The sequence below is a fragment of the Seriola aureovittata genome, chromosome 7 (genome assembly GCF_021018895.1).
Source record: "Seriola aureovittata isolate HTS-2021-v1 ecotype China chromosome 7, ASM2101889v1, whole genome shotgun sequence".
NCBI classification, from domain to species: Eukaryota; Metazoa; Chordata; class Actinopteri; order Carangiformes; family Carangidae; genus Seriola; species Seriola aureovittata.
The window spans coordinates 18,975,969-18,995,753 of NC_079370.1; the positions used below are offsets into that span (position 1 = coordinate 18,975,969).

General features: G+C 37.4%; 1 protein-coding gene across 1 annotated transcript in view; it reads left to right on the plus strand.

Annotated features, from left to right (window-relative positions):
* The window catches only part of adcy2a (adenylate cyclase 2a), a 75,036-nt gene that overhangs the window by 37,285 nt on the left and 17,966 nt on the right, over positions 1–19,785 (plus strand). Inside the window, exons 5-20 of the mRNA XM_056379908.1 lie at positions 259–408; positions 2,957–3,105; positions 3,303–3,414; positions 4,072–4,199; positions 5,155–5,313; positions 5,514–5,646; positions 5,731–5,907; positions 6,004–6,047; positions 6,233–6,313; positions 10,054–10,123; positions 10,358–10,455; positions 10,711–10,795; positions 13,727–13,864; positions 14,789–14,908; positions 15,021–15,205; positions 19,530–19,614. Of these exons, the coding sequence (XP_056235883.1) occupies positions 259–408; positions 2,957–3,105; positions 3,303–3,414; positions 4,072–4,199; positions 5,155–5,313; positions 5,514–5,646; positions 5,731–5,907; positions 6,004–6,047; positions 6,233–6,313; positions 10,054–10,123; positions 10,358–10,455; positions 10,711–10,795; positions 13,727–13,864; positions 14,789–14,908; positions 15,021–15,205; positions 19,530–19,614 (1,914 nt within the window). The remainder of the gene's footprint in view (positions 1–258; positions 409–2,956; positions 3,106–3,302; positions 3,415–4,071; positions 4,200–5,154; positions 5,314–5,513; positions 5,647–5,730; positions 5,908–6,003; positions 6,048–6,232; positions 6,314–10,053; positions 10,124–10,357; positions 10,456–10,710; positions 10,796–13,726; positions 13,865–14,788; positions 14,909–15,020; positions 15,206–19,529; positions 19,615–19,785) is intronic.

Genomic DNA, 19,785 nt, shown 5'->3' on the forward strand with positions numbered 1-19,785 from the left:
AGCTAAATATCTATCTTTAACCTGGATATTGGAGATAAAATGGCTTTTCTGATACTGCCTATTTAATTTATGTACAATACAACAGATAATACACTGAACATTACTATCTGCGGGTGTATTTCATTTTAAAGCTTTGTTTCTGCTCTTTTCAGTATATGCCAGTTTACCATTCACCCCATTAATATATTTGACTTGAAGATTATCGTTTGTCTGATATTTATCTAATACTAGTTTTGTCTGTTCTCTGTTCCTGTACAGATTTTGGCCAATATTATCATTTTCATGTGTGGCAACATGGCAGGGGCATATCACAAACATCTGATGGAGTTGGCACTAAAACAGACCTATCAGGACACCTGCAACTGCATCAAGTCCCCAATTAAACTGGAGTTTGAGAAGAGACAACAGGTAAAGTGGTCAATTAGTCTTAATGACCAGTGAGCCAGTGAAAGTCAGGCAGGCAGTGAATGATTGAGTATATGTAGTAGTGTGGATGGTAATTATGATAGTGTTGATTACCGTGATGATTACAGTGATGGGAAGTAAGAATTTGCATGAATGGATTATGTAAGATGGATGATAATGATGACGACAGTGTAAAATAAAACAACAATGTGGCACAAACAGGACTCCAGAGCAAAATAACTGATGCTAATCCAAAAAGGCTTGTTTGTGGCCCTTTTTTGTAAAAATATTTTTTTATCTTTTTGTTGTAATGTTTAGCAATATGTTTTTTCAGTGCAGATGAGTTTTTTTTTTTTGTTTTTTTCATCAAAAATCCATGTATATCTTTGTGTTATACAATTAATGGTGTTAAAGATTCACTCAATGCAAACATTTACTTTCCCATTCAAGTTAATAGAAAAGTGGTCCCAGACTTTTGGGCCCCACTGTAGCTGTCAATGCTTGATTTCTGTGGTTTAGGAAAGGAAGGAGTCCCCAGAGAATTTGTGTCAGGGGTTGTGTTTTATAGAATGTGGTAATTGTTAATGACCTCAATTAGTGTAATGATAATCTTAAGTCCCTGGAGCCTACTGCATGTGCTAAATTCTCAGTAGTGAAGGTTCCTTAGCATCCTTTGATTGGTGGTTGAAATCTTTGCAGGTGATTAATAAGATTCAACAAGATCTGCAACTATATTTTCATGTACTACAATAAGGCAATGGACTGAATGATCCGATATGCTCAGGTCCATCTGTACTTCCTTCCATTGATACATCTGCTCGTTTGTGTTTGTCCTGTGCAGCATTTTGGATAACATTGATTAGATATTGACACAGCTATAGGCAATTATATGTGATTCATACTTCACAACGTCTCCAGACTAACACTGACGTAAGGGTGCCCTACAGCATTTGTCAAATGTGTTCTTGATCAGATACAATATCTCAAATACGGGCGATAAGACTTAAACGAAAGTGATGATAGTGATGGGTCTCTTTGTTACATAACTAAGCATGTCTTATTTTCTTTTCCCTGCTTTGCACGATTGAGAAACATGAAGTAACATTTTGTAGGTATTGTCCCACTGAATCGTTTGTCTTTTCATATAAATCTGTCAGATTCTTTTTCAACATCCATCTAAACACATTTCTTGGCTACCTCATATTCATAAGTCCTTTGAAAAAACTTAAAACCTTGTTGGAATGCCGTTAGTGTGCAAATGCCAGTTCCAAAAATATTACTGCTGTGCGAGTCTGGGATGTAGCTACCTATTTACTACAGCTGTTGCAGTTGTAGCTTGGTCAGAACAAGGTGAGTCCAGCTGCTGTTGTGAAAGCCCAGGCTTGGGGTGCAGCAGCTTATCCCTATGGTGAATCCAGCTTGTGTTGTTACAACAGTAAATGCCTTTGGTGGAGTGTTTTGCAGTAACCCTGGAGTGCTGCTGTTGCCTTGCGACAGACGGTAGTAACAGTTCTGAGATATATTTCTCTCAGGCGCTCAGTGCTCTCATAATATATGCTGTTAGCTGCTTGCTTTTATCCAAAGTGCCCTGCAGTACAGTGAGTGCATACATTTCTGGTATAAGTGGTCCAAGGGGGACTATGTGTATTCATCATACACCCAAAATCCTGGCAGAGTTGGTTAGCAGCCACCATGGACCTCTCTTGTAGATAGAGCCCATTGAGCCTCAGCAGCATTGCAGGGAGATGATCAGTGGTGCAGAAAACTTGTCAGGTTGGAGGTGACATTAGCTTAATTAAGTGTTTCATCTTGAACTTTTCTTCATCCTAAGAGGAGTTTTATTTGCTAATTACTTCGCTGTTGACTAAAAGTAAAATCTACAGTTGCATCAAAGAGAAATACAGAGTTGGTTAAGCTACCACTAAAGAAAAGAATAAGGGCTGAGTCTGTCCTCCAGTGGCTGGCAATAAAATAATGAGCTCTATAAAAAAAAATAATAATAATAATAATAATAATAATAATAAAAAAGAAAACAACAACAAAACAAAAAAAATGTTGATTTGAGTAACAGTAAGTCAACTAGACACAATGTAGTACCCAATTAACCTCCACCTGCACTTGAAGCTTTTATAGAGGCTGGCAACATAATAGTAACAGCTTTTGTGTCCTCCTGTGATTAAATGTTAACGCTTCACACTTTTATTTGGGACGATTTCGTTTAAATATCAATTTGTAAAACTTTTTCAGTGTAAAGTCAACGTCTTTAATCATTATACTTTCTTAATTTGACTACACATAAATATCTGAACTGACAGCTTGTTTAGCCTTTTCATTATTAATCACATTTGATTTTGATCATGCCACTGACAGTGAGTGAATCTTTGGGGCATTGAAGCAGTGAGTCTCTGACAGAAAATATTGGATAAATTAGCCAACTGTTGGGCAGTTAATTAATGTTAATTGTTTTAAAATAAGATTATTATTATTGTCTTCCTGGATTTTCCTACCCATCCTTATACTGCTACTTCCTCTCTTATGTTATTGCCGTCAGGAGCGTCTCCTGTTGTCACTGTTGCCAGCTCACATCGCCCGTGTGATGAAAGCTGAGATCATCCAGAGACTGAAGGGTCCAAACTTCGGCCAGATTGAGAACACAAACAATTTTCATAATCTCTATGTCCAGAGACATACTAATGTCAGGTATGTATTATTTATTTGGATTTACCAAATATGTGTGAGATCTGTAGATACTGTGTGTCTATCAGATTCACAGGTTCACAGATAGAGGAAATAGAGGAGCTCAGATGTATTGTCAGATTTTAAAACTACAGTTCTCCATGGAAATCTTAAAGAACCATTATATTATAGTACATTGATATATATTTTTCCATCTCTAGTATACTGTATGCTGATATAGTTGGTTTCACCCGGCTGGCCAGTGACTGTTCACCTGGAGAGCTGGTGCATATGCTGAATGAGCTGTTTGGCAAATTTGATCAAATTGCTAAGGTAAACATTTCATTACTGGACCCTATCACTAGACAACACATCCTAACAAAGTGCTAATTTTGCCCTTCCAATGAAGATTACATGATAACAAGTCATATATCACTATACTCGCTATACTCACTGCCATATCTTATGGTAAAATCCACCCTAAATGCTGCTATGAGCCAGCTATTATGATCTATCTTACTCTTTCTTGTCTAATGATGAATTTGTCTTACTCCTGCAAACACCTGGTCAAGCAAGGATGATCTTACTTCAGTCTGAGATATTTGCAAAATGTAGCATAAATATCTTAACAAAAGCATTTTTTCACCAGCAATCTTCACTCTAACTTGTAAACATAATATATCAGGTTTTGATATCAGTCTTTCAAAATCAAAGACCAAGAACTTGTCTCTTCACTATTTGCTGTTGAGTCATATATGGACAAAACAATCATAGAAAACATAGAAACTAAATTTTTCCACTCACAGTATCATTAATGGAATATAACACAGTATAGCAATAAGGCATGTTGAATATATAAAATCTGAGGGTGGATTTTGCCTCAAAGGGTTATTGTGTGATTAAATTAAAAAGCTGCCTCTACTGTCTTATCCATTTGACCATTATCTGACCCCATGTATGTGAGTCTGTCTTCCACCTTTGTATGTGCAGGAGAATGAATGTATGCGGATCAAAATCCTAGGCGACTGTTACTACTGTGTGTCTGGACTGCCAGAGTCTCTACCAAACCATGCTAAGAACTGTGTGAAAATGGGTCTGGACATGTGTGAGGCCATCAAGTAAGTGCCAGTTACATAACAGTGCAACTAAAGAACGACAAGCCCGTTTTTTAAATACTTGTTTGCTTCTCTGTTACAATATGTCTTAGGTAATGCATCCCCAAAGTCTACATTACTATTGTTTGGTATTCCTTTGACATTAGTGATGTCAAAATATGTGAAAATATTTGACCTGAAATTAAATGTAAATAGATGAGGAAACATGCACAGCAGTAGCTCATTCATCATTCTGCAACCACATGAAAACTGAAATTACATGCTGCTAACAGTACTGAAATATTGCTTCATGAGGATTTTTGTCTGTTAACTCAGCTATACCCTAAAGACTCTCAAAAGTCTCATTACACAAAATTGTAAGGTAATACTTTTAAAATGTAGTGCTTTTTGAGCTACATATATTGAAACACCCCTATCTGTAATGATAAGTACTTACTAACAAGTAGTTCAGATTTGGAGATGTTTTCTTGATTGCCAATTTAGCTGAATCAAATATGTTAAAGTGTTGCGGTGGTAATCATGAGTTCCTATCTTATCTCTAGGCATCAGCATGACACAAAGTGGAGGGGAATGTGACAGAATTAACTGAAATAGAAAGACCAACCTGCATCAAATAATGAAGTTTAATTGTGGAACTTCACAGTATGTTTACATGCATGCTAATAATTTGGCCATGATCAGATTAATGCTGTTGTCTGATTTGTTGAAAATGTAATGGCACATTTTAATTTGGTGACCTGAGTCAAAGAATATTTGAAATCAGGAGAAGCATGTTTGTTAACAGACTTGGTTTACTCTGAAAACTTTAAGAATACTGTGGCAGGTGTTTTAGTTCTTTGCATACACTATAAAGGTCAAAGAGTGAAGCATTTGTTCTATTTCCTAAAGAGATGCATGGTATGGCTGATTATTTTTTATTGCTTCATATTAATAAATATCTGTTTTTGGTGTATGACAGGAAAGTTCGAGATGCCACAGGGGTTGACATCAACATGCGTGTTGGTGTACATTCCGGGAATGTCCTGTGTGGTGTGATTGGACTTCAGAAATGGCAGTATGATGTTTGGTCACATGATGTCACATTAGCCAATCATATGGAGGCAGGAGGTGTACCAGGGTGAGTGAACTAAAAGTAAATTATAGAAGCACTTGTTTCCATTTGTATTAGGCATTATTATATTGTGGTAGTGTTTTGGTGTTTGGCATCAGTCTTGTCTGGTTGGTTACTGTCGGTCCTTGCTGAAGGGTATAGGCAGAGCCATAATTAACGTTTATAGAAAATCCATTTGTTGATTGTTCACAATCGTCTCTTGCCAGACGAGTCCACATCACTTCAGTGACACTAGAGCACCTGAATGGTGTCTATAAGGTGGAAGATGGGGATGGACAGGAAAGGGACCCCTACCTAAAGGAGCACGGAGTCATCACGTATCTGGTCATCAACCCAAAGGTACCACAGCATTTACAACACAACCATGAATATTGGACATTGAATAAAATGCAACAAAATAATGCAATTTCAATGTATCTGCAGGTGGAGCGTTGGAGCCCACAGCATCATTACCGTCCCAGACACACTCTAGATGGAGCAAAGATGAGGGCCTCTGTCAGGATGACCCGCTACCTGGAGTCGTGGGGAGCAGCGAAGCCCTTTGCTAACCTGCACCACAGAGACAGCATGACTAATGAGAATGGGAAGATCAACACCGCTGTGTGTAATTTTTGCTACAAATATGTTGTGATTTAGATAATGGGGAAGTTCAGCTGTAATTTGTAACAAATCTCTCTCCTCTTTCTCTGTGTCTAGGATGTGCCGATGGGGCAGTATCACTTCCAGAGGAGATCAGAAAGGCAAGCTGCTCATTTTACAGCTCCAGCACAATTTTCTTTGGCAGGATTATCCTCATCCCTTAACAGTACGGAGACAGACGACAAGATGTTTAATAAGACTAGACTACGGCTAGAGGCTTTGATGTGTGTGACTAATATTATATGAACTTAAATGATATTCTGTGTTTTCTTGTTACCCATTACAGGACAAAGTCTCAGAAGAAAAGATTTGAGGAGGAACTTAACGAGAGGATGATTAGGACCTTTGATGGGATAAATTCACAAAAGTAAGGTTCTTTTTAAAAAACAAATATTAATACTTACTTACTTTTTTTGCACAATAATTAAAAGTAAAAGTACATGCAGAAAGTCCTAGTACTGATAAGATGTGATGTCTTCTAAAATTGTAACTGATGAAACATGGCAACATTAAAACAAACACATCTAAGCGACAGCTGTATGCAAAAGTGTGGGAACCCCTGAGGGTAACTTGTTGGTTTCTAAAGTGAAAAGAAGAAAAATTAGCCTTTTTTGTTAAGGTAAGTGCACTATTCCTTTTTATTTCATGAACCTAAAAAAAATAAGAAATTAAGCAGTTATTGTGGCATGTGCAAGGGTTTGGGCACTCTACTAATTCTGTACATAGTATAGAAAAAAAAAACCCAGCAGATATCACAATTTGCAAATGCTTTTTGTAGCAGCTAAGAGTCTTTTCTATTCTTAGTTTATGAAATTTAACCCACTCTTCCTGAAGAGTTCTGAGATATTCAAAGGCTGAGATATTTACATGTTTAAAATCTAGCCACAAATTTTCAGTGATATTCAAGTCAGTGGGCCATTCCAAAAGCTTCAGCTTGTGTTTCTTGAAGTGGTTCATGGTGAATTTTGAGGTATGCTTTGGATCATTGTCCTGTTGTAGAAGCCAATTAGGCTTTCTTGACTGACTGCATGACATTTGGATCTAGAATTTGCAACCAAATATCAGTGCAATGGTTCCTGTGCCACTGGCTACTTCACAACGCTAAAGGATATTGGATATACTTCCACCGTTAAAAGTTAGCAAGGTGTCCTTTTCATCAAATGCTGCTCCTTTTTTCAGGATTGTGGCCAAAGTCCTCAATTTTAACTTCATCCGTCCACAGCGATTGTTTCCAAAATCACTCTGGCTTATCCAGATGTTGCTTTGCATACTTCAGGCGTTGGCTTTTGTTATGAGGTCACAGGTAGGATTTTTTTCTGATGACTCTTCTATGGAGTCTCTGTTCATCAATGCATCAGTTCTGTGTGTGGAATGGTGCACCACCACCCTTGTGTCAGTTAAACCTTCCTGCAGGTCCTTTGCACTCTTGTGAGGTATCGCTTTGCCTTTCTGTCCATCAGACATGATGTTTTATTGTAGTGATATTTCAAACAGTTCCTTGATATATTTTTATTGTCTCCCATGCTTTGTAGCCATCAATTAACCAAATTGTCAGATCCTCTGTCAGTTCCTTAGAGATGGTTGATTAGTGTTACCACAGCATTTGAAGAGTAAGAATTTTTCAGCTGTGAAGTGATCTTCAGCTGACAATTCTCATAAGTCTGGATGCCAGGGTCCAGTGGTTCGGATACAGTATGTTGAAAGAAACTTCTCCCCTTTTCCATCAGCTGCTCTCAATAGCCTACTCATTCACTAACTGATTCACTGGTTCATTTCAGTGTTGTCACTGTGTGTTGTCACTCTCTTCAGTAAGCCAGTGACACTCCCAAAGTTAGCTTCCGATGTGACAAATGTAGCCAGAGAACAAGGGGCAGCTGGGGACATTTCTGTAAGTCTTCATTTGTCTTGTTGTCTTCTTTTACAAATGTATTAAATACAATCAGATATGCAATGGTGACGTTCTATGACATTAAACCCCTACTTTCATCAGAATCATTGAATGTGACAGAACTCGATGAGTGGTTTTGAGTGAATGTGCTTATAGGGAATCTTATCTTGGTTCTTGCTAAACATCTTAAATCAATAAGAATTCACTGATAAAAAAAATGAATGCTATATATGTTAGTGTCTAAATCAGTGAAAGATGTAATAATAATCCATAATGACAAATCCAGTGGCCTTGCATTACATTAGCTTTAATTTTTGCATGTGAGGTTAGCTTTATAGTAACTATAGAGTAACTTACATATCTAGCTATAGAGTAACTTGAATAACAGAAGACAGGAATCAAAGCCAAGTCTTTGACAACAAAATCAGCTGCACAAATAACAAGTGCTAAAAACTAAAGAGTGGTAGTTTATGGCAGTAAGAGTAAATCTCTGTGCAGGCAGGGTGGAAGTGACTGACAGGGTAAGAATGAAAAGATACAGTAAGAGCACGCCTAACTGTTGAGAATTTTTCCGTCAATTGTAAGTTTTTTGTCGATCTCTAGGCGTTTATTTCTTTCAAAGACCATGACACATGATTTGATGAAGGAACTGATGAATTACGTGTACTGCAGGAAGTCTGTCAAAGCTGGAGGAGTCCTGCTCCTCCTCTGTTGTGCCAGCGGCTAGGACAGGTTTGGCTCTGAGGCTGCTGCTATAATTACATTATTAAAAAAACAAGTAACATGGATTAAAATAATTGATGCAGAGTTCATCTCATTTGAAGGATGGCTGACAGTATAAACCAACTATTAACTTCTTTGATATTAACAATCCTCTGGAACACTTTACATTTCAAAAAATTTGGTAATTAGTTCAGTATGAAATATACATGTACCTTGAAATAATATTGGACTTTTAACAATTATTGACAGAAATTAGAAGGGTGTTTAATTTTTTCCCCTGGTTTCAAACTATGCCAATATCCATGGTAAGGATATGTCTGCATATTTGCACTCTTGACACCCCAAACTGAAGTATGCTGTCTAACAATGTATGACCATTTCATGAGGAAGCAAACCACAAACTTTTTATAGCCAGACTGTTTGATACTGAAAACTATTTGACACTGCAACTGTGAAATAATTGCTACGTTTAAAAAAAGAAAATACTGATAGGCGATGCCATAGTCTTTATGGGCGAGACCTACTTTGAGTGTTCTTTTTTATTTATTTCACAGGCTAAATGTTAGCCTTCTAGATTTTCTGCTGTCATCAGTGGTGGCAACTTCAACTGCGATGCAACATTCATCCATTCTGTAGTCTCACATTCAAGCACATTTGTCTATGGTGGCCATCTATCTTGACGGCATCATTTGCCTATCCTCTTTAAACCTACTAATAACTGTAAGCTAATGCTATGTAACACGAACTTAGCTGTCAACACTTACGGAGAATTCTGCCAAGAAGATTCCTGTACGTTTCTGTCTGTACAGCCTCCTGCATTCACAATCTATCTCTTTAAATATAGACTGTCTCAAATGTTACTAAATATGCAGCAAGTATTAGCATCCCTCCAGCTGGCTGGCCCACAGGAAACTCTTTCACTTTTAATGTGAAAGGCTAAGTGTAATAGCTGCCATCAGCTCGTGTCACCACCGATAACATTATGTACCCAAAGCTGTGACCGGAGAGTTGGTTGTTTTTCATTTTGGGATTGATGATGCATTTCTTGTTAAAAAGAAAAAGCTCCCTCTCACCTCATCCTAAAAACTAATGCAATGCTTTTTATTTAGTTTTGGTATGTCTACACTGCCTTCTGCTGGACAACACTGAAATGCAGTACACCTCTTCACTTTGTCTGTGTTGTAACAAGCATAAATATTAGTTATTAAGAATAAAAGGCTTAATAATTGTCATTTCACATATTTTTCATATAATGATAACTGGAACAGGTTATTGTATTTTACTTTCTTCATGTTTTATTTGTTTTAATTTAGGCATTTGAAATTTTCCATAAATTTAAGGCCTTTAAGTTTATGAAATAAAACGTAATAGTGCATTAACATTTGAAAAACATTCGGCTCATTTTTATTGTATGTTTGCTGCAGAGGCTCTTTTTGCTTTTAACTAAATCTCAAATAGGTTTGACCTGGTCTGTAACTATGTCTTTATGTTTCCAGACAGTGGCTAAAGTCTGAGGACATCCAGAGAATATCGTTATTCTTTCATAACAAATCCTTGGAAAAGGAGGTAAGAGGCAGTCTAGGTAAACTGTCATCATTCACTGCTTGGTAGATGTATTGGAGTAGTTGTTTCAAATAGAACATATTGTTACTGTTTGTTCTTTGCCTACACTTATTTTACCCTGAAATCTTGTAAATTACAGAGAAACTTGAGGTGCCTCTGTGCAAACTTGAGGAGCTTCTGCAGTAGCTAGTTTCAGTTTTTTGTTGTTGAAACTTGACCTTCTTTTTATTCTTTTAGTACAGAGCAACAACATTGCCTGCCTTCAAATACTACGTCACCTGCGCCTGTTTGATATTTTTCTGCATTTTCATTGTGCAGATTCTCGTCCTTCCAAAGTATGTGTGCTTTATTTCTATTATATTTCTATAACTGTTATTGGAGAAACATTGATGTTAACATAATGTTTTTCTCTGTGTGAAAAAAAAGAATATAGTAGATTTATTCTTATGCATTATACATTACTAAACTTTGCTTATGTCTTTGCCTTGACAATTAATTGTGAGCTAAGAGCAGTGCTAATTACATTTTGCAGAACAACATAAAACTAAACTAAACTTGGTGATATTTTTTTTGTTTTGTTTTATTTTTAGGACAACTGTCTTGGGAATATCATTTGGTATGGCTTTCCTTATCCTGTCCTTAATTCTCTTCATATGTTTCATTGGACATTTCCTGGTGAGTAAATTAATTTACTGCAAACATCAATGTTTTATATTAAAACCTGTATTTAACCAGGATATGCCCACTCTCTAACTCACTTCTGTGCTTAAGGTTTGTCCAAATGTCATACCAAATGCACATGAGTGGTCTAAGTGCCCCTCTTGTCATCTCAACGGCCCATTAAGGGCCTTGGTTGTTGGCTTAAGTGCCCCTTGGTTTAACACAAGTGCCTGGTGTGACACTGTAGTAAAAATTAATCTTGAGCCTCTGTATGAAACAGGTGCTTCTTGTTCATCACCTCAACCCCCACCCCTGGCCCTTAGAGAGCCTATGCAGACGAGTGCTTTGGTGCATGCTTCAAGAGACAGTTATTCTTTAATAATATTAGGCCAGCATAAAAATGCATAGATCTTTTAATAAAATGTCATATGACAAACTTTAACTTTATTTTTGAAGTGGAGTTATTTGTCTCCCCACATTGCAAACAGATTGTGCTGTGTATCAGTCTCTACTGGATATATGTAGTCTATCATATGTTTGCCTTATAAATCATTTAGAAGAGGCTGAATTAATTCTATGATTAATTTAATGAGGGTTAAACCCCCTAACTATGGCCTAACAATGGAATTGCCAACATAGTCTTCACATGACCTTTTGAAAGAGCAGGGAGTGTCATGTCAGTAGATATTGTCACTACAGCCATATCTAGCCCCTGGAAGATAGTCTAGGGCATCAAACACTGCTTCAGTTCTCTTCTGTGTAAAAATAAATGAAAAGATCAGAAAGGGAAAGAAGGAGAATACGGTTAGAGAAAAAAAAAAATGACTATACTATAAAATTCCATAAGCCGCAGGCCTATACAACCCTTTCCACCCTATGTCTGATTTTTAGTTCTTTGCAAGTGAGAATCTGCTTCTCGGCTCTAAACTGCGCTCTCAGTGATGTTGCCCAAGGCTCAAAAACAAAACACAGCACTTGATAGCTAGAGTTAAGAAGCCTCCTGCTGCATTTTGTCAACTGTATTTGGCATTGCAGGGTCTTTGCTTTAGTTTGTGTCATATAATTGTTCCCTTTTTTGGGTGGAATTTTCAGACGTTTATCACAGCCTATTCTAGATTTCCTGTGTAATAATTTACAGCAAGCCTTCATGGATCCTTTATGAATAGGAACATTAGACTCCATGATAAAGAGTCTTTTCCTCGGCAAGTGTGTCTTTCAGTTCTTTTGTCCCAGCTTCACGTAAAGAAGAGATCAATAATGAAATGATCCCTTAATCTCCAACAAAGCATTTCAAGACAAGTTAGCGAGCCATGTAACGTGTCCGATATTTCAGTCAACATGTGAAACATTCGGTATGACTTGAATCTAGAGATTTTTCCATTAAAATTATAAATCAATCGTATGGTCCATAGTGGATTTGACCATTCTAGGCTTGGGATACATACATATTTCCCTCTCCTAATATAACTTTGGATGGAATTTGAAGAGTGGACACCACAGTCACTCAGCTGAATTTTCACTGCTGCAGCAAAACAACACCAGCATGCTTTACTACACATGTACCTACTTTTTCCATTGTCAGGCACAAAATAAGGTATTGACCTACTTAGCATTTCGTGCAGAAACCTTGTCCCTTATATTGGAGCGAATGCTGGAGGGAACCTTAGAAAGGTCAAAAATGGTTATTTGATTAACTGACTTCAATATTCTGCTGATTCTGTGACTGGAACTTGACATGTTGTACTTGACTCAACCCTGGCAGATATTTTTTCTCTGTATTTCAATTGTTATTCACGTGTTCTATTGAAGTCATACCTATTATTACTTGATCTACTGGTCTAGAGGAAAAAACTATTTGCAAATGCCATATTGTCTTCAAAACAAAAAGATGTGTCCCACTACCTATGTATTTTTAGTAATCCTGCTTTTGCATAATACAGACTGTCATCTGTAGTTTATTGTATTATAATGTATATCCCTGAACTACTCAAATGCCACATCCACTCAGCTGGAGTGATGCTCAGATATTGCTCTGAGATGATCAAGCAAATGATTTGGGCTTTCACTGTCATTGTCTTGCAATGAAACACATTCAGCCGAAGGCAACGCCACAAAACTGAAAAGTAATTGACTGTAGCAGACCCAGCCAACATTTGCTGAAGCCTGGGCAGACAGCATTTTTGCATTAATGAAGACACAGTAATAAAAAAATATATAAACATATTAAAATTTTAATGCCATATTGTTTGACCTGTCAGGTAATATTGCTGAGTTAAAATGAGTTGCATGAATTCAGACTGTCTACTGCTCTTAAAAACATACAAACTTTGCCGTCAGCAACAATGATTTGATTAGTGAAATATGAGGTGGAAGTTATTTAACAACCTCTTTAGCTTTTTATTGCTTCCAATCAAAGTTAGACTATTAGCATTACACTCTCCCAGAAGGCTTGTTTGGTAGCTGTATATACTGCTTTCTCACATCGTTATACACATGATGGAATTACATGTAGTGGTCATTTTATTGCACAGTTATTGCATGTAGCTTGAAATACATTACAGCATCCATTGTTAAGTTAATAGGACCCCTCTCTCCTTAATTGTATGCCTCTTGAACTTGTTGATTGGCACCGCTGAGGTAATTAGGAGTTAATCAGTAATAGGTGCTTCAGTGTTTGAATATTATGTATTTATTTATTTATTTCTCAGCAATTGTCCTTAATCAGCAGAAGTAATTTTTTTTTTTTAATTTGTTGTGCATTTGTCTGTTCATAAGCACATGTATTATTTATTTATTTGAAGTTCACATTAAATGTCCTTCTCTGCTTCTTGTTTGTGTGTTTGAATGTGTTTGCAACCTTTAATATCTCAGCTCTAAAGTCCTATTGTGTACTTTGACTCATGCATTCTTATATCGTTGTGTTGTTGTGTGCACATGTCCCTGCAGCACTGCAGTAAAAGCGCCTCCACTTCTTGGATGTGGCTACTGAGGTCATCTGTCATTATTGCCAACAAGCCATGGCCACGCATCACGCTCACCATGACAACCACAGCTCTAATACTCATAATGGCAGTCTTCAACATGGTAAGCTTTTATGTGCAGATACTGCAGTAAGGGAAGGATAACACTAATTTGGGAATCACTCGAAATTAAGTATCACAACCCTTCAGATGATACTCCCTTATGTGTAACTGAAATGTAATTCGAAAGTGAAAGAATGCAACATGTCGCATGTTACAATGTGGTAATATAAATGAATAGATAGGTTTCTTTGCCCAATTGTATTCATCACAAAAGCTGGTATTAATACAACTATTTTACTGACTTAATATAAAAACAACTCAAATCTTTATTTCTTGCAACTGGCTTTTTCAAATATGAATATTGGTGACTTCCCTGCATAACAGACCCAACACCATTTGCATATATCAAAATTTTTATGGTTATTTTGCTACTGCCCATTCATTTTTCTGATTTACCTGATAGATGTTTATTTCTATAGAGAGAAAAACGACAAAAATAAGAAGGCTTGGATAAAGGTCGGATAGTAGCCTGAGGCTTGTTGGGAAGGTGCGTGATAAAGCACAGTGTTGGGACCCTGGTTTAGACCTTCACACAAATCGATTCCAGAGATTATAATCTTGTTTTGCGCCTGACGTGGGTCAGTCGCTCAGGGCGGATGAACCAAATTAACTTGGCTTTGCTCAGTGGGGCAGCCAATCCTCATCTTATCCTGCAGGTTCACTTTAAAGGACATTATTGAATGGTTGTCACTATTGGCCTCTTATCTAACAAGATTCTATTTTCCTCCTGCAAGTACAGTATACACCAGTTTGTCTTTTCACATGGCGACATGAAAGGCATACAAGTGTTTGCAATTTACATGGCAGTTATGAGATTTGTTTTCTGTGTTGGATTTGAATGGTTAAAATTTTTTAGCATTGCCTGAAAATGAGACAACCCTTTATTTTCTCTTGACTTTGTGCTTCTGCTTGTTTTTATTTTCAGTTCTTTTTGGAAGACAATGTGTTGCCTCCAGTTCCTGTTTACAATTCATCCAATGAAACACAGTTTTACCCTAATGGACAACTAATTACCTTTACCGGCAAAAACAATTTCTACCTTCCTGTAAGTGAAGATAAACGTGATCATAATCATTATTCTCTATAAATTCATTTATTTTCTTTGATAACTTTTGAATAAGTCAACCATCTGTTTGTCTCTTTTTCTGTCCATCTAGTATTTAATTTACAGCTGCATCCTGGGCCTGATCTCTTGCTCAGTATTCCTAAGGATAAACTACGAGCTGAAGATGATTATTATGTTGACAGCTGTAGTGGTTTACAACATCATTATTCTGCAAACACACGCTTCCCTCCTGGATGAGTATAGCAGATTCCTGTACAAGACTGAAAGCCTGGACAGGTAGGTGTACAGTGACAAACAGAAATTGTTCAAGGGAGTGCGACAGAGGTATACAGAGTCAATATGGGTGAAGGTAGTGGTTAGGTAGCATGAGTAATGAAAAGGAAGTTGTGTTGAGATGACAGTCATATGCTATTAATCCTGTGGGATTCTAGGAAAATGGAAATTCAGAAGAGATAAAATGTGGGAAGGTTAAAGGAGAGAAAGAAAGTTTATCTCGAGGTCTTCTTCCAGTCACTCAGTCTGGAAGCACCCAGGGGGCATCCTTGGAAAGAAAAAAAAAAGTGCCAGAACCACTTAAACTAGCCCCTCTCAATGTCAATATTTTCTCCAGATTCTCTTTTTTTCTTTCACTCAACCACTTCCTGCTCAAAGTGGCTATAGACGAGTGTTGGAAACTAGAGTAAACATTGTGTACAACAGTGTATATATAGTCTATCGCTGATATCTTCTAGTTTGTAATGAGCAACCAAAAGGACCTGACTTACACACAGAACTAGAGATATCCAAAGCTGATGATCAGTGTTGGGGCTGGACATTTTAATTGATCGGTATCATCTAAATTTAAGCTGATCAATGTCTGATCCTTTCTTTACTGTTCTCTACTGTGTTTTCTGCTAGTTCTACAAAGCAGTTCTATATTGTGAGCATTTAACGGCATTTGTGAGGGAAAATGGTGGTTTGCAAATGTGAATATATTCACGTTAAAAGAACCTTATTTAACAGACATCCAAATCCTAATTTGTAAAGCACACTTTCCAAATACTTGGAATAGACACACACACAAAAAGAGATATTTTTCCATTATGTAATTCAACAAATGTGGTTTATTTCACAAACACTGAAAATGTAACATGTGCAAAAGTATGTGAACCCTTCTATTAGTAGCTTGTGGCTCCTCCTTTTGGAGCCATTACTTCAACCAAACGTCTTCTGTAACCTCTAACCAGTCTCTCGCATCTGCTTATGGGGATTTTTGCCCACTCCTCTTTGCAGAAGGAGAGGTTGGAGGGACATCTGGCATGTACCATCTTCTTCAGGTCTCGCCACAACATTTCAATAGGATTTAGATCTGGACTTTGACTGGGCCAATCCAGAGTATGAATCCTCTTTCTCTGAAGCCATTCCTTTGTAGTTTTGCTGGAATGCTTCGGGTCATTGTCTTGTTGCATAATCCATTTTCGTCCCAGCTTCAATTGTTTGACAGATGGCAGGAGATTCTGGTCAAGAATTTGTTGATATGCCTGAGAATTCATGGTTCCTTGGATAATATGGAGTCGCCCAGTTCCAGAAGCAGAGAAGCAGCCCCAGACCTTCACATTTCCACCACCATGCTTCACTGTTGGGAGGAGGTTCTTTTCTTAATTTGCAATGTTGGCCTTTCTCCAAACATGGCGGTTTTGATTGTGCCCAAATATCTCTACTTTAGACTCATCTGTTCAGAGAATGGACTCCCAGAAGGCCTCTGGTTTGTCCAAGTGCTCTCTGGCAAAGTTGAAACAGGCAGCTTTGTTCTTTTTTGAGAGCAGAGGCTTCCTTCTAGCAACCCTCCCATGAATGCCATGGCTATTCAATTGTCGTCTGATCGTAGACACATGCACATTTGTCCCAGATGTTACCAGAGAGGTCTGCAACTCTGTAGATGTGATGTGTGGGTTGGCCTTTACCTGATTTATTATTTTTCTGGTGGCTCTGGGTGATAGTTTTGATGGGCGCCCACTTCTAGGCAGAGTTGCTGTCATGGTGATGGCCCTCCAGTTGTAAATTATTTGTCTTACAGTCGATGGATTGAGCTGGAATCTTTTGGAGATAGTCTTATATCCCTCCCCAGACTGATGGGCTGTCACTATCCTCTTCTTCATGTCCTCGGATATCTCCTTCCAAGTTCCACTAAACAAGTACAAGCAATTGATGAAACATATATCCAACATTTCATACATAAAAACTGGTGATGATAAAATAAGAAAATCATGGTAAACAACAGAAACATCTGAACTGCTCTAGGCGTTCACATACTTTCAAGCAGCACTGTATATGGATTCACTATTAAACTCATTAGCAAAGGGAAGTGTACAAAACATCCAGGTAGCATGTTCTCATTTTTAGCTGTTGCCGACTGTCACTCCCACCAATTAAAATGTCATACATTGCTGAGTGGCTACAGGTCATATGAGCTGTCACTAATTAATGTTATTTCTGTGAGTAACCTGATGACAAGACAACATTAAACTTGTCTTTCAATCACATCATATTGATAATTTAAGCTTTTGGGTAATATGGCAGAAAATCTGATTTGTCAAGTATTGGTTGGTTGGTTGCTTTTATTTATAACGTACTTAAAGAAATTCTTCATAAAGAAAGATTCATTTGTTGCTTTCTGTAATATAACACAGCCCAACTTTAATTTGTGAACTTAAACAACCCTGTCTTGAAGCTGAGCAGCCATGATAGACTGTAATGATGACATCATCTACAGACAAATGCTGGAGCTGTTCCATAGATGTTAAATAATAGTAGAAGTCCTTGGACATTAAGACAGCACCCATTGTGGTTTTACTGGAAAATTAGATTTTCTGATTCATAGCTGAAAGCTCTATTTGAAAATAAAAGGCTTTTGGATTTAATATCTAAAACAAAAGTTCTTGGAGCCCCCAGCATCAATCACTAATTCATTGTCAGTAGACAAAAAGTGTCAACGGATGACATCGTTGATTCAAACACAGTTTTCTGTCTTTTTAGTGACTAACTTTTCTGTCCAAAGCAACTGAGTTTTTCCTCCCTGCCAAGCTCATAAACTTCACACAGCTTTGGTCAGCTGTAATACAAAATAGGAAAGTGTTGAGTGTAGAACTGACAATTTTAATAGCCATCACTATTAAGACTTATTACTTTTTATCTGCCTGTCTGCACTGTTTCACCTATCCTCGTGATTCTCCTCCTCAAAAACTCACCTTAAAGTAATCACTGTTTGGGATGTAATGTTAATTAAGGAAACCTTTTTAAGAAGTTGGACATGCTTAGATGCAAAAGAGACAATATTCACCTTTTTGAACAGCTATGAAATATCATGGCGCTGCAGCCTGACACACTCCTGCTGTAGGGAATAAACAAATGTTTCCTGAAGTCAATTCTTTGAGGAAAGTTGCTTACTTTCCCAGTGCACTGTGCTGATTATGATAGAGCCCCACTGCATAGGCATAATCTAATGCCACAACTGCAGTTACAAATGACAGAAATCCACTGAGTGCAACATTTGTTGGAAAATAACCCATCAGAGTTTGTTGAGAGCTGGAAGTGGCCGCTTAGTAATTCACTATGCATGAAAAAAAAACCTGGCATCCTGTCTGTGCTTTCCATCTGATTTGTCTTCAAGTCAAACCTACCAAATCTGCTGTTCGTCCTCAGTCATTGCCATTCATTGTGTGTAGAGAAGTGATTAGACAATGAACCAGGCAAGTGCAGAACTTGCTGGCTGTTTTCTGTTGTGTGCTGAGCTCTGCCCTAGATAAGAGTAAGAGCCCATTAATATGCAAAATGTGCTTGCAGAAATTAGGATGCAACAGTCCTGTTTGAATCTTATCACACATTCAGAACTTAAATAGGGACAGCTAGACCTCACTGCTATAAAGAAAAATCTCTTTCATTTGATTTAAATGATATGGTCTATGCATTTTCAATCTTCTTTTGAACATGGCCTCTTGTCCAATATATTTTGGGCTTTGATTGTCTGCAAGTCTGAGTGTGTTTGAGTGTGTACAGTAGCCAAATTAGTATGTATTATATGTTTTTTTGTGTTTTTTTTAAATCATCTCTTCCTCAGTGCATGTACTGTACAGTACATATAATAGCTATAGCTTGGTTGGCAACTTAATTCTGCAGATGTTCCATTTTTAGTGTTATGATGTTGGAAAGGCCAGAGCTTGTAGTGTATTTGTAGTGCTTAATCTTTACATATCATCAACATTAACTGTTTATTATGTCTTAATGTTTCAAGTAAATGCAACCTAGCAGGGAAGCTCAGCCACTGGCATGTAAATAGCAAACAAGCTGTTGTCAGAGCAAAGCAGAAGTGACAGTCTTGAACAAGTGACAGCATGGAATAAAATGGTCTGCTAACCAATCATGTGACACATGCCACAGTCTTCTCATTGTAATCTGAATTTTTAATTAAATGTTTTTAATCACATCTCTTTTACTTTTTCACTCATTACTTGTATCTTTTTCACTTTTCACTTTTCACTCCGTCTTTATCCTATTTCTATCTCTCTCTCTCTCTCTATCTCGACACACAAATACATTCTTTCTTTTTTCTCCGGCCTTCAAGACCAGGAGTTCTCAAAGACCTGAAGACTATGGGCTCGATCTCCCTCTTTATCTTCTTCATCACTCTGCTTGTGCTTGCCAGACAGGTAAGTCCACACTATAATAGTTTGAATGACGTTATCGTCTGTTTTCTACTTGACATTTTCACATCCACAGCCCTGAAAGAAAATTGTTTTCAGCTTTGCTCTTACATCAGTATCACCATTGCACTCTTGATTTCTTTCACCACTTAGATTTGTGATTTCTCCCAATTTGGG